The sequence below is a fragment of the Prinia subflava genome, chromosome 5, assembly GCF_021018805.1.
Source record: "Prinia subflava isolate CZ2003 ecotype Zambia chromosome 5, Cam_Psub_1.2, whole genome shotgun sequence".
Taxonomy (NCBI): Eukaryota; Metazoa; Chordata; class Aves; order Passeriformes; family Cisticolidae; genus Prinia; species Prinia subflava.
Window position 1 is genome coordinate 53,357,499 of NC_086251.1, and position 13,350 is coordinate 53,370,848.

The 13,350-nt window shown below is 39.3% G+C and overlaps 1 protein-coding gene across 6 annotated transcripts in view; it reads right to left on the minus strand.

The window, feature by feature from the left end:
• Nucleotides 1–13,350, minus strand: part of CDC42BPB (CDC42 binding protein kinase beta) — a 90,955-nt gene that overhangs the window by 57,327 nt on the left and 20,278 nt on the right. For all 6 annotated transcript variants that reach the window (XM_063399423.1, XM_063399421.1, XM_063399418.1 and 3 more), the window contains exon 2: nucleotides 5,018–5,109. In XM_063399423.1, the coding sequence (XP_063255493.1) occupies nucleotides 5,018–5,109 (92 nt within the window). The remainder of the gene's footprint in view (nucleotides 1–5,017; nucleotides 5,110–13,350) is intronic.

Here is a 13,350-nt window from a genome sequence, read left to right on the forward strand (position 1 = left end):
TCAAACAAGGTACATTTTGACGCATTTTTCCTTCAACAACTGCTCTTTGACTGGAATGTGTTGATCTGCAGCAGTGTGCCTAAATGGTATTTTACACAGAATGAGACGTGTGACCTTAAAGACATACAAGCACATTATGGAGGGCAGACGAACCTTGCAAAGCAGCACATGCAACTGTTTAGAGCTGCAGCCCCCATACACCGTGAACTCCTCCTATCCCTCTCACCCTCCTGGAAGCACAACTGCTCCCTGTTCCTTTGGCATGCACAGCTAAACACCAAGCACACAGAATGCACTTCTCAGGCTGGCCTGAGTTTCCCAGGTAAGCACAATCCCACCACGCACAGGTTCTCAGGACATCATTTCATTCCAAGTAATGGTCCACGGTGTTTCTACATGAAAGGAATAGTCAGGCACAAGCACACTTCAAACCACAGGTGGTTTGCTTTTTTGGTTTCTTTGTTGTTTTGTTGTGGCTTTCTAAAGTTGAAAATCTGAAAGTTTTGCATTCTATGCTGCTATTCCTTAAATCTCCTAAAGACTGTATTTTCACTTCTGTGTAGTTTGCAAAAGTGATTTTCACTCTTGCATAGTTTGTGTGTTTCCTGTGTAGTTCACAGAAAATTTCATGTTACACAAAATACTCTTTCTTGCCTACAAACAGACTTCTGCAGTCATTTTATTCATAGAAGCCAGAATTAAGATAACAGAAAACCACTTCACTTCTGATTTTATTTCAGGGGGCTTTTCACTGATTATTAGTTTTGTTCCTTGTGGAGGTTGTCACTCTGTACGTGAGTTACCTGCCTGTATAACCTGGAAAATGAAAAACTGAAAGTAACACTGGAGCACTCACAAAAATGTTCCACCCAACTGGGTATATATCCAGGCAAATACAGCCTAGGAGAAGAGGAAGAACCATGAGTACTTTATCCTCCTTCCAGCATTTCAAATTATAAGCTGTTCTGTCACACACTCAAATAACATTTGAAACTTTTCTTCTGAAGTATGAAACTTCTGAAAAAAAAAATCATTATGTTCTCAAGCCAGTGACTTCCTGAGTCAGAGCCTTACATGCTGCTGTAAGGGATATTCAGACACTCAGTTCACCCTGCCTGCAAAGTGGCTGCCTTCCTTTATTGAAAGGAGAAGTCCAGGTGGCTACAGAGGAAATCTCTAGGCTCTAACCTAGGCTGTTTGTCTCTTAGCATAATAATGAGAATTTAATAAACGTTTTTCCTCTTGCTTTCTCAGATATGCCATGCTACAAGAACTTTCATTCAGGTGGTTTTGCATTGGGTTTTGTTCTCATATTGCTGGAAAAACTGTTAAGAACGGAGTTCTGCAAAGGAGAAAGAAGACAGAAAGAAAGACAGAAAGACAGAAAGAAAGAAAGAAAGAGGTACTGACATGCCAGTACAGATGTGTTCTGGTGATTATATCAATCTGCCTTAGATACTGATTTTGTAGTTGTGTTCACAGGGATAAGCTCACATGTGCTCCCAATTCTCTCTTTGGTCAAATACCACGTTTCCTTCCTTGGCTTACATGTTTTCTGGCAAAAATTGACCACTGATCCTGATTAATAACTAATACCACGCTTTTATTTTGTTTAAACTATATTTCTTCAAAGCTACTGATTTATGAGAAAGTTTTTTGGGAAGAATAGAGCCTCTGGCATTCTCCAAAAAATCCAAAGAAGCTAAACTGAGAAGTATGGAATGTAATTTTCATCCCTTTTGAAGTCTACCTTGTTTAGCTGTTCAGTATTTAAATTAAACGACTTAATTCTAACAGGAATACGTTTAGTTTAATTCTGAATAATTTCTTTATCCATTTAAACAAATATTTTATAGGTATTCTTAAAATGTATTTTTAGCACATAAAGGCCATCAAGTAATTTCCAACATAGCTCCCATGTATGTATGAAAGCACTATGGAAAAACCACTCACAGCTCCTCTATTCAGTTTCCTCAAGTGTTGTTTTATACAAGTCAGATGTCACCAGTTCCTTTCACGAAACTACATTTCATTTTCTTATTATGGAATGTCAACCTTTACATAATTACTCTTATAATACCTATAAAATCTGGCAGTTATAGCAGTGTGGTATACACAAGGGTCAAAGGATTCTTTCATAAGCAAAAAGCACAAAATATTCTGTAGCAAGAGGGATTAAAGTATAATGAACTTAAAATCAGTGATTCCTATATAATTTAAACTGATCAAAAGTTTCAAGCTGCTGCAACTATTAACTAAAACTTTTCTAGGTAAGAGATGAACAAGATGTGATATTGACAGGTAAGTGACACCACTGACTTTGTGAGCACTCACAGCTCTAACAGAAGGATGAAATCAAGATAGTTTCTCATTTCACTTCTGTGACATTTCATTTCCACTGGGGGGGAGGGATGTGTGAATTGCTTTTGTAAAGTTCCATGCTTTTCCAAATGAAAGAGTATGAAACACATTGTTGATCTGGCACTCCAAACACTATTCACACAAGTTTCCACCCAGAATTTTTATCTTTTATGCACCTTAAGACTTTGATCCAAAGATAAAAATGGTCATTCTAAACACTCTACCAAATATAAACCAAAGTCTCTTGAAATGCATATAAATACTTCATCTGCTGCTGTACTGAGATTTCCAGCTGGTGAATTCCTTAAGTAGAGAAGAGCATCTTCTGAAAAAGAACAGAACAAGTACTATGGAAAACAGGCCTTCCTTGAATACTATACTGTGAGACGGCATTCCCAACACTGACTCCATCTGAAAGTCACTATAAATAAATAAAGAATAAAGCCATTCTTCATAGCTAAAGCAATCACAAGTCTAGTTCTGAAAAGATCCAGAAACCTTCTCTAATCCTGCCAAAAGACAAACTGCCAAAACGCTAATCTAAAATTCTTTAGATATCAGTGGTCACAGCCACTATAGCAAGTCATTTGGCACAGCAAGAGCAGAACAACATCAAAGTATCCTGTGCTGAGCCTTTCCATCTATACTGTATGCAGCTCAGGAATTTTGTTTCAGGCTGTATCTAGCCTGATTTCCTGGACCAAACATGCTTTGAAGCTGTTAGGAGAGTCAAACGCAGTGATTGATTCTCATGCACTCCTTGGATCCAAAAGGCCATTTGGTGCACACCTGGAATGGAGGTTCTGCTTAGTTTCCTCCAGAAGAAACCCAGCTCATGGAGAGTAAAATCCTTATGCAGTAGGTAGGGGCATTGTCTTCAAAACTGTACCACTGCTTTGAACCAAAACCCTAAAAGAGAAACAGACAGGTACCTACTACTGTCTTGATTCTTTTGGCCTTTTATCTACTTATAAACCTCACTCCCTAGACTTCTTTTCTGGACTAAGTTTGTAGCTCTCAGTCCTCCCTTAGACTAACCAATATTTTTCCAATTGTTGCTTTTTCCTGATAAACTTTTTAGAGTAGCTTCTCTATAATAATAGAGAATATTAATAAATATTCTCAAATAATACTCAAGTGAATCACTCAAATGAAATAAGTGATTTTCATGCATATTTCCATTACTCACAGATAACACTTCCTTCTTTGCAACAAATACTGCACTCATCAAGTTCAACATCCACTAGAAAGTGAACTTTTGTCTTACAGGGCAAGATGTTATTGCTTATGTGGACATTTTATTAAAATGCTCCACTTCCTTCAGCAGCTGTGTTCATGATGATTACACATAAACAACATGTTACTGCATCATTAGATGATGGTACGCATGAAGAGATATTCTTGAAACATTAATTTCTGTCTTAGGTGTCCACTTTTCTCAAAAGCAGTTTCTGAAGTAGCTTAAAATTACGTGGATATGAAGTCATTACTTCACTCACTACCAAGTGCATATGCACGTAGAAACCTCATTGTTTTCTGAATCCAGGTCAAGTAGGGTCCTGCTGCTTCTCTAGCTGAGTTTCTGGTTGCCGTGTGCTACCCCTGTCCCACATTCAGAGCCCACATGAAAGAGTTTGAGGTGTCCAGAGCACACCAGGCTTGGAAGGAATACCTGGCATGGCAGAGTCCTGCTCTCTGGAGACAACAGGACAACAGACAAGGGATCAGGAAGCTTATCCTTAGCCACCGGCAGCAAAAGCTGCAGCTGAGTGCTAATGGGCTGAAATGAGCCACTAATGGCAATCTCTGCATTTCACTTTAGTGTGGCACTACAAAGAAGTTTCCTGAAAGAAATAAAAGGGGTTTTTTACTTCTAGAAATCCTCCAGTTAACAACCTTTTTTGCTGACAGCTATGACTTTAGTTACCTGTTCTTAAATGCTGAAAAGTTCTTTGAGGTTCTCCAGAAGTCTCAGGTACCCTATGCCTGCTGCCCGTGAATGCTTTAGCCAGTGGCAAGTCCTACCAGGCTTGTGTGATTGAAGAGACTTTCATCAAACACATTAAGAAATAAAGCTTCAGTCCAGGGTCCTGGGACTGGCGAGTCCTCAAAACGCAAGGCGTTCCTATCATCCCAGCATGACTCAACTTGCTGTCCAAAAAACAGATCCAGCAGCCTTTGATCTTCAAAGATGACAGGGAGCAGCCTTTGAGGCAGCCAAATGCGTCTTTCTGCATTACCAGATTGCTACAGAGACAGGCAGATGGGTGGAGCAGCCTCTGCGCTCCTACCATAGGAGCAGCCCAGCTCTGTGTTAAATTAGAGCAGCACCAGGCTGTACAGATGGCAAGTGGGAGAAGAGATCCCAAATTCAGCTGTGCAGCTGCTAGGTGGGACCACCCCATTCACACATTCATCCAAGAGACACTGGTTTGGCTGCACTGAAGTCAGAAAGTCAGTCACAGAAATGGCACACCTGGACACTGAATAACCTGCTTCAAAGGGCCCTTGCATTAGGTACCTAGCTATATGCCACATTTGGAAGTATTTTAGCACATCTGTGTGAACCTTTTGTCCTCAGGTCAACCATAACAAGAAATCAGATGCACAGATGATGAAAGTTTTATTGCTAGAACTGAAAGTAAAAATCTCTTACCTCTCCAAATGCACCTCTTCCAATCACTTTTATAATTTCAAAGTCATCTCGATGGAGTTGCATTTCCTTTACCAATTTTGTAAATGGTTTTGCTGTTTAACAAAAAGAAACAAAAAAAAAAAAAAGAAAATTCAATTATAAAGAGAAATATCGCAAGCCAACCCATAAACTGGAGGTCAAAAGTACTCATTGCATACCCAGAGCAATAGAAGATTTTCAACTATTAAAACTACAGAGGGAAAAAAAAGCTAATTATACTATTTAATTAACAATTAAAATTTTTTTAGAAGTTCAATCACATAAATGGTTCTGCCTCGCTGTTAGTAAGAATACAGAGCAAACTGGTCTTTCAGAAGGATTTCCCTCCCTTTCTTTAGGGTTTTGTGAATCAGTGAAGGACCATGTGAAAGGGAGAACTCATTCATTACTGGTAAACCCTATGGACCCCTGTCCTACTGTGCAGGCACTAGATTCATTCTCTTCTAAAGTGGAGTGCAGCTTTACTTTTTATTATTTCAGCTAGTACCAGCTAAGGCTTTAACAACCCAAACTCAAGAGATAGCTGTCTCTACTCAACAGCAGCGAAATCATTTCCCACAAGATCTGTGGCTAATTTAGGGTTTTTACTTTGAACTATCTTTTCTGCTAAGCAACATTCACCAGATCTCCATTAGACCAAGTACTGAAAAGCTGCAGTCTAAAAAGATGTCCAGTGATTAACTAACTTACACTTATTTTTTTCTGGTGGTCCCACATTTCTCAAAATATTTGGTGGATTAATTCCACTATACCTCCAGATGCATTAGTTTTCTCCTCTCCAGATCCCATTCAGAATACTTTGTTTATTTCTAGCATATCACAGTATGTGGATCTCTATTTAGAAAGAACATTTGTTATAAATCACTGCTCTGAAGACCAGATCAATAAGGACAAATAGTGGTGCAAGTGCAAGCAAACTGCACAAGGATGAGTTTGTGCAAGCACAGCAGCAGTTTACTCCTCAAACTAAGCACAGAAAGATTGCTGCTCTTCACCTCATCACAAACACTATTAGACTAAAAAGACCAAAGTTTTCCGACACGTGTATTTTTTCCTATCTGCAACTGAATAAAACATCACATAACTGCTACTTGTAATTCAGCCCAGGCTCCTGTTTTACCTCACCTTACATTATGATTAAGCTAATTAAGTTATAAGCCAAACAGAATTCCTACAAGAGGGGTCACTGCCTTAATGGTGTATTTCAGATGTTAACACAAACAAAACAAACCTTACAACCACACAGAGATACAGACGTCTGAACTGGAGACTAAAAATTTCAATAGGAAGTCTAACCAAGAATGCCTGAAAACCTCTCAGCAAAAACCCATTAACTGCTAAAATAATGAAAAAACAGCTGTACTGGAGAACAGCCATGCTGCTTCTTTGTATTTAGGAGGGTGTTACCAAAAAGGCTTCCTCCAGAAGTACCAGCCCCATCACTGAGAGTTTCTTGTCTATCCAAAGTATGAAATTTAAAGAACGAGACACTGCTAGATTTTCTCCCAGACTCCCTGTTTCAACTGGGCAGAAATGCCAATCACACTTTCCCTCACCACAAAGTCACGGAGATTATCACCTCAAACCCAAAATAATTTCCACTGAACTTCCACCTCAAACCAGTTAGAGACCCAGTCTCTAACCAGTTAGAGACCCAGTCTCTAACCAGTTAGAGACCAGTCCAATCAGACACCTGTACAAGTAATGTACAGCTGTCAGCAGTGGTATCAGCAACTGTTTTGCAAGGTTCTCTCACCTCCTTCCCATCGAATGAACAGAGATGGAGATAACAAAACCACAGACAAGAAATAAACATTAAAGTTCCCTTATCAAATGTGGGTTTGCTACTACAGAATGCTGGTCATTGAACTAATTTTGCAGAACAACAGCTTCTGTCACTAAAATTCAAGGGGAAATGAAATCTAGTATTTATTTTTGGAGGACGCTAACCCAATAATAACTTTTGTTTTAAAAATCAAAAACGTTTTAAAAAAAACCTTCAAGATCATCTAGTTCCAAGCCCTCTGCCATGGGCAAGCACACCTTCCACTACACCAGGGTGTTCAGAGTCCCATCCAGCCTAGCCTTGAACATTTCCAGGGATGGAGCATCCACAGCTTCTTTGGGCAGAATTTATAATTGGTTTAATTATAAAAAGCCCTGCTGCTGTAAATTCACAAGCAACTTTAAAAGCCAGGAGACACAAACCCAATAAAGTTCAAGCTGTCTAGTACACTCAAAAAAACCCCCCTGATATTTCTGCTGACTGGTGACAAAATATTTTATTATTTCATTGAACTTCACACCACTAAAACTGGAATTCAGTTTAGAAATGCATAAAGTTGTACAAGAGCAAGTTAATGTGATTAGTTTTGTATTTTAATATTAATAAATATTATGTATTGAGCACAGCACATGCTTAAGTTTCAGTAAACAGAAGAAAGAGTCTGTAGGGAAGGGCACTATTGCCATCTTTCTAGAAATTGTATCCTTGAAGAAGGAAGGATGAGCAGCGCTCATTTTCTTGACCACCATTTCTGATAAAATCTACAAGAGTGCTAGGTTGGTGCTGGTTTTTCCAACTCAATTGGTCAACTGAAGTACTAGTTAATAAAATCAACTGATTTAACGTATGTAAACTAGAAGAAATATTCACTCCTAGAAGGAAGTTACTATTTTTACAAGCCATTTGTGCACTTAACTAATGTTTGCTTTTAGTATTTCACGGAATGGTGTTCAGAAATACTGCAGCTTCGGTGGTCTCTGTCTTAGAAAGGACCTAACGTGAACATTTGAATGTACAGAAAAATATTAAACTTGGCAGAACTTCCTCTGAACTGGAAAAAATCTGAGTCTTTGTCACAGCATCTAAGATTCCTTTAAATTAAATATAACTTAAAAATGAAACTGTCAACAGAATCTAATGATCACAGAGACTACAACAGCAGTTATAGAACAGATCAGAGCTCAGAGGAGGCAACAGACCAGTAATTTATTTAAACTGATATGTACGTTACTGGCATTTTGAAGTAACACCCTGTTTACACCAGGATGTGACCTAGTGCATTTAAGTACTGGATTCCACAATTTCTATCTCTTAGTAAGTTAAATAAAAAAAATATTTCCAATCTGCATTCCTGTAGTTGCCCCAGGAGGCTGCTGTTCCTCAACTGCAAATATGCAGATCAGTACCATGCACAGAACTGGCAAAATTGAGCAAGGAGAAACTTGCACCAAAAAGCGTCAGACAGACTGTATCCACTGTGATTGCCAGAATAATGCCAAGTGATTTATCACTACCTAACTGGTAAAAAGAGATACAGTTCTCCCTTTACATATCACTATTTGATAAACAGGGAACTCAAACCAATCTCCATATACTGGAATGAATAATTACTTTTGATCCTAATACTGAAGGCAGAACTTATGATCTGGAGTTAATTTAATCCTTAATGAAAGCATTTCATCCTGGCAAACAGAAGCATTAGCTGTACTGGGGGTTTTGTTGGCAGCGGTTACTGAATTTTGTTATATATACACACTGTTGTCAGGGTAACATTAGCTGCAAGTAATTGCAAGAGTTTGTTTATTCATGACTGTGAGGATGTAATAAGAATTTGGGATAGACATTCTGTGTGCAGTATCTTTGTATGCACTACTGCCTTTCCTCTCAAGCTGATTTTGCATTACTGTACTTGTTTCGAAGAAGGGTGTTTTCTGTAACACCAGGCAAGGAAAAAAGCCAAACCCAAACAACTAATTTTCAGAAGCCAAGTAATGTATGCTCTCAAGAAAATAATACAAAACAGTAACAGTTGATGTTTTGATTCATAATGAGAAGTGAAATGCCAGCATTTATTTCCTCATTGAAAACCAGGGTACATATGAAAGACATAATTCTCCACACACAAATTCTATTCTGATCATATTCTCCTCTTCCACTGATAGATGGGATTAGGATATTTTGCTTACACAAAAAGAAAACATAAATTCTAATAATTTGACAACATAATTTAAATATTTTACTCACAGGTAATCACTGTTTGTGATTTAGGTTTGAAAGCTGGTATATCTACACTGCAGTCAATCTGTAGCATGCAACCTAACAGAAAATATTTGGAGGCAGTTTCAGGGTGCCTGAAAGCTGCAGGAAATGCCAGGAGAGATGACCTGACACAGCAGACTGGGCACTCTGTACTGCTACCCCAGGAATGGGTGCTTGCTGGCCTCATATGTCAAATTTCCTCTCATTTCTGAAAGCAGGCCAGGGAAGGATGGCAGTCATGTCAACATCACCCTCAAAAATAATAGGTCAACTCTTCCCACCTACAGTGTGGTTAAAAATGAGAAGTGTCAAGGTATGTTTTGAATTTCTACTTTCTGTTCATATTCTGGATCATTCAGTTTATGTCAATGATTTACCATCTGGAATCACAAAAGCTAACACCCTTACATTGCAATGGGCAGAAGACAACCCACTGGATTATGATCACTCCTGCTTCAGTGGTGGAGTTACCCCAGGATTCTTATTTGAGGATTCATCCGAATTTTGTTAGGCAGTACAAATTCCCAGAAATTCACAAAAACCACTTAGCTGAAGCTGCCAAAAGTTCAAGAACACCTGATGTTTTGTATCATTGGCAGCTTCAAGTCTTAAATAAATGTGACAACTGCAAGAAAATAACACACAGACTCACAATTCAGGTTGAAAGGGGCTAGCTGGTCTCTAATCCAATCTCCTGCTCAAATCATAGTCAATATTGATTTCAGACCAGGTTACTCATGGTTCTGCCTGGTCAGGTTTCAAAAACTTCCAAGGATGGAGACTCCATGGCCTCTGTGGACAACCTATTCATATAACAGACTGCCTACATCAGATAAGTTTCACAGTTTGGAACTGATCCTGTAAGTGATTTGGGGTTTAAGTCATTATATAACATGATAACAACATTCAGGTGGATCTACCCTGAAGGTATGTCCAAACTGTCTGGTCAGACAGAAATTCATCTGCCACCATGCTCCCTTTATCTCCTCACCCCCTCTACAAAACACTGTGGTAGGAAACTATGTGAATTGCAAAATATTAATGTCAGGGAAAAACAAAATGACGCAGATAACTGTCTGTGGAGCCATACTCCTGCCAGGCAAATCCAGTATTTTATTTAAGATGTTTTCTTTGGAGGAAGAACATGAAAGAGCAGCAAATTTTACCATTTCCCTCAGCCACCCCTCTTAACTTACATTCTAGAAATCAAGTAACTTGTGTGCCCTTTGTGCACCCTTCTCAAAGAAACAGCGCTCCTATGATATTGCTACTAAAACAGCAGGCTGGCAGGTTTAACAAGTTAGTGCTTGTATACATGTCTTGGGAGATACCCACACCCAGGTAGCCCCAACCTGCTTACTAAGGTGATAAATACCTGTTACAACCCACACTTGAGTTTTAAAGAAGTACAATCCTCTTGTATCAGATTGTGAAATTTGCCCTGTATTTTAGAAATGCAAATTTTTTTTATTCTTCCATCCTATGCTGACTCTAGTTTAATTTTTTTCCAAATATAGATCCTTGCTTCCCTTTTCCTGTGCTGGCCTATTTCCTCTTACTGTCTACCTCTGTGAATGCTTTTTTTCAGTCTGGTTTCCTAAGGAAGTAAGGTATGTGTGATCACACTGTTGGATATTGTGAGGCCATTCCTCTCACCCAGTACCTTTTGATCGCAATAAAGACCCTTCATATCCCCTTTACCAAATTTCACTGAAGCTGAATAGGAGACACCCACAGTACCACCTCCACTAAGGGAAAGGCAGCAGCAGGAACAGAGCAGTCACCTGCTTAGCTGGCAGCCAGCACACACCCAGGTGGAACACAGACATACCTCACTGTCCACAGTCATGCAGGGACAGTGGGACAATACTGCACAGAAGAGGCAAGAAAGGAAATGTGCAGCAGAAAAGAGAAGGTCATGCAGTGGGAAGGGCAGGCAGTTATTCCACTGAGCCCAGTAAAGTTAACAAATACAAATTTACAGGAAGACAAACTTCACCAAAGTTCTTCTGTTTACAAGTCAAGGGTGACACATTCTGTGTTTTCTGACACATTTTTTGCTGGGCCTTCGACTTCTGCCATGCCCTGTCTCCTGTTTTTATGACATACATACACACACTTTACTTAGTCTGTCTGCCTCTTGCCCAATGATCCAATTCTTCATCACTCATCAACATCCATTGGACCAACACAGTGGTGCAAGACTCTTGGTTATCACTGCAATGACACAAACTCCACTGGCGTTAGAACCAGAGAAGCACAACCTGGTTACCTCTTACAGTGCCTGCAGACCTTGCAGAACAGCCTGTTGCTACAGCCCTGCTTCACACGCTGTCCAAGTCCTCTTTATTCCCTGAACAAGGCCAGCCAGTTTGACGGTGGCTGGAACTGTTCTCTTGTAACAGTATTATTGGCATTTACTAAAATATCAATAGAAACAGACGTACACAAACACAACAGCAAGAAAGTCAGAGTCTTCTTGAGGCTGATTTTTCAAGACAGAAGGTGGTAACCAATTATTAAGTTAAATATCAAATTGTTAAACTTTATTTGGTATACCTATGCTTAAAAAGCCTTCAAGCTTTGTGAAGAACTATTGCACAAAGGCATTCAGTTGCAGCCAGTTATGAATTTTACTTCATTTTATGAAAGTTTTCTGACATACGTAAAAGAGCATTTGAGCACCTTTAATCAGATACCTTGCAGACACTTATCAGAACTATGAATTTGGACAACATTCGGATTTGATAATTACATGCAAAATCCCTCAAAAGTTTAAAAGGATAAAAACATCATTAATTTTAGACATAAACCAAGACCAAGTGTTTGTAGCTTCTGCATCTTGCTCCATAACTGGCTTTATCAGTTACAGAAGAACTGATTCTGGCATTTGGAATTTGTATGCTAGTCTGCGATAACTGCATCAAAAATTTATCACCAAGCAAAAGGCTAGTGGCATTAGGAAATGCTTTCAAGAAAAATACCAAGTAGTAGTTTTGATGTTGATCCTATTAGTGTTGCTAAATTTGCCAGCAGAAGAGCAAGGCCTTTACCTTGAAATATCATCTGTGTTCACTGTTATTCTTTTTGTGTGGCAAGCCCCAAAAGCAAGTGGCACACAGAAGGACTCAATCAGCAGCAATGTGCCAGCTCGCTGATGAATGTTACCACAAACACTTAATACTGACTATCTGCCTGGCCAGCCCATTCACTGCTTTTCATGCCTACAATGAAAGGACATCCAAGGTAATACTCAAGGTTTGTACAGACAAGTACTGAGGAACACACAGACGGTTTCCAGTAGTCCAAGTGACAAAACACACTACCAGTTTAACTCCTGCCAAGGTCACTGTGTGTCTTTGAGAACTAAACAGAAACAGAGCTCTAGCAGGTGAGAGGAAGTAAGGGTTGGCTCACACACCCAAAGAAACACACCGAATGACTATTTGCTGTACTCATATATATGCAAGACCTTTCTTTACCCAAGGAAAAATATAAACCACGTGCCAATCAGACCGTGGTGTGTGCTAGTACTACAAGGGATGCAGGTACAAGGAGAGGAGATTTATATAAGTATTAAACAGAGGGTGAAGCTCACTGCCCAATTGCTCATTTTATTCATGTTACTGTCTGAATGATCCAAATTTAGGGAACTAGACTTGGTTTCCAGAACAAATTCAGGCAGGGTTTGTCTTATTTATTTATTAATATTGAAGATGATCTTGGAGGATGAAACTCAGTACTAACACTGATGAAGAATGTGACTGTAAGTAGCATTGACTTCGGGAAAGCCAGAAGTGACTTACTATGCACACAAAGTGACTTACTATGCACACCAGCTTCACCTGGTAAAGCTTCACAAAATGTAGTATTTCACAACACCGCTGTCAGGACACAGACTTTCTTAAGCAGGAAGAAAGACTGGACAAGAAAACCTGCACCTTTGTAAGTACTCATAAGGGCATTTCAGAAAACACTCAGCAGTTTGAGATTTTCTAGCCCAACTCTCATGGGAAAATGACAAAAGCCCCTAGAGAAAGTGCTCCTGATTGCACTTGGTAATTCTGTTTTTCTTACCTCTTTCCAACTTGCCACATTTGTTCAGGAGAGGAAAAGCTGCCATGCTTCTCTAACCTTTTCCTAAGCTTTTTCCTAAGCTTTTCCCTAAGATTCCCAACTCTCATCAGACTACATACCAACCATGGATTTCCTGGCAGTCCATCAGCCTCTTCAGCCTTAGAGCCTTCAC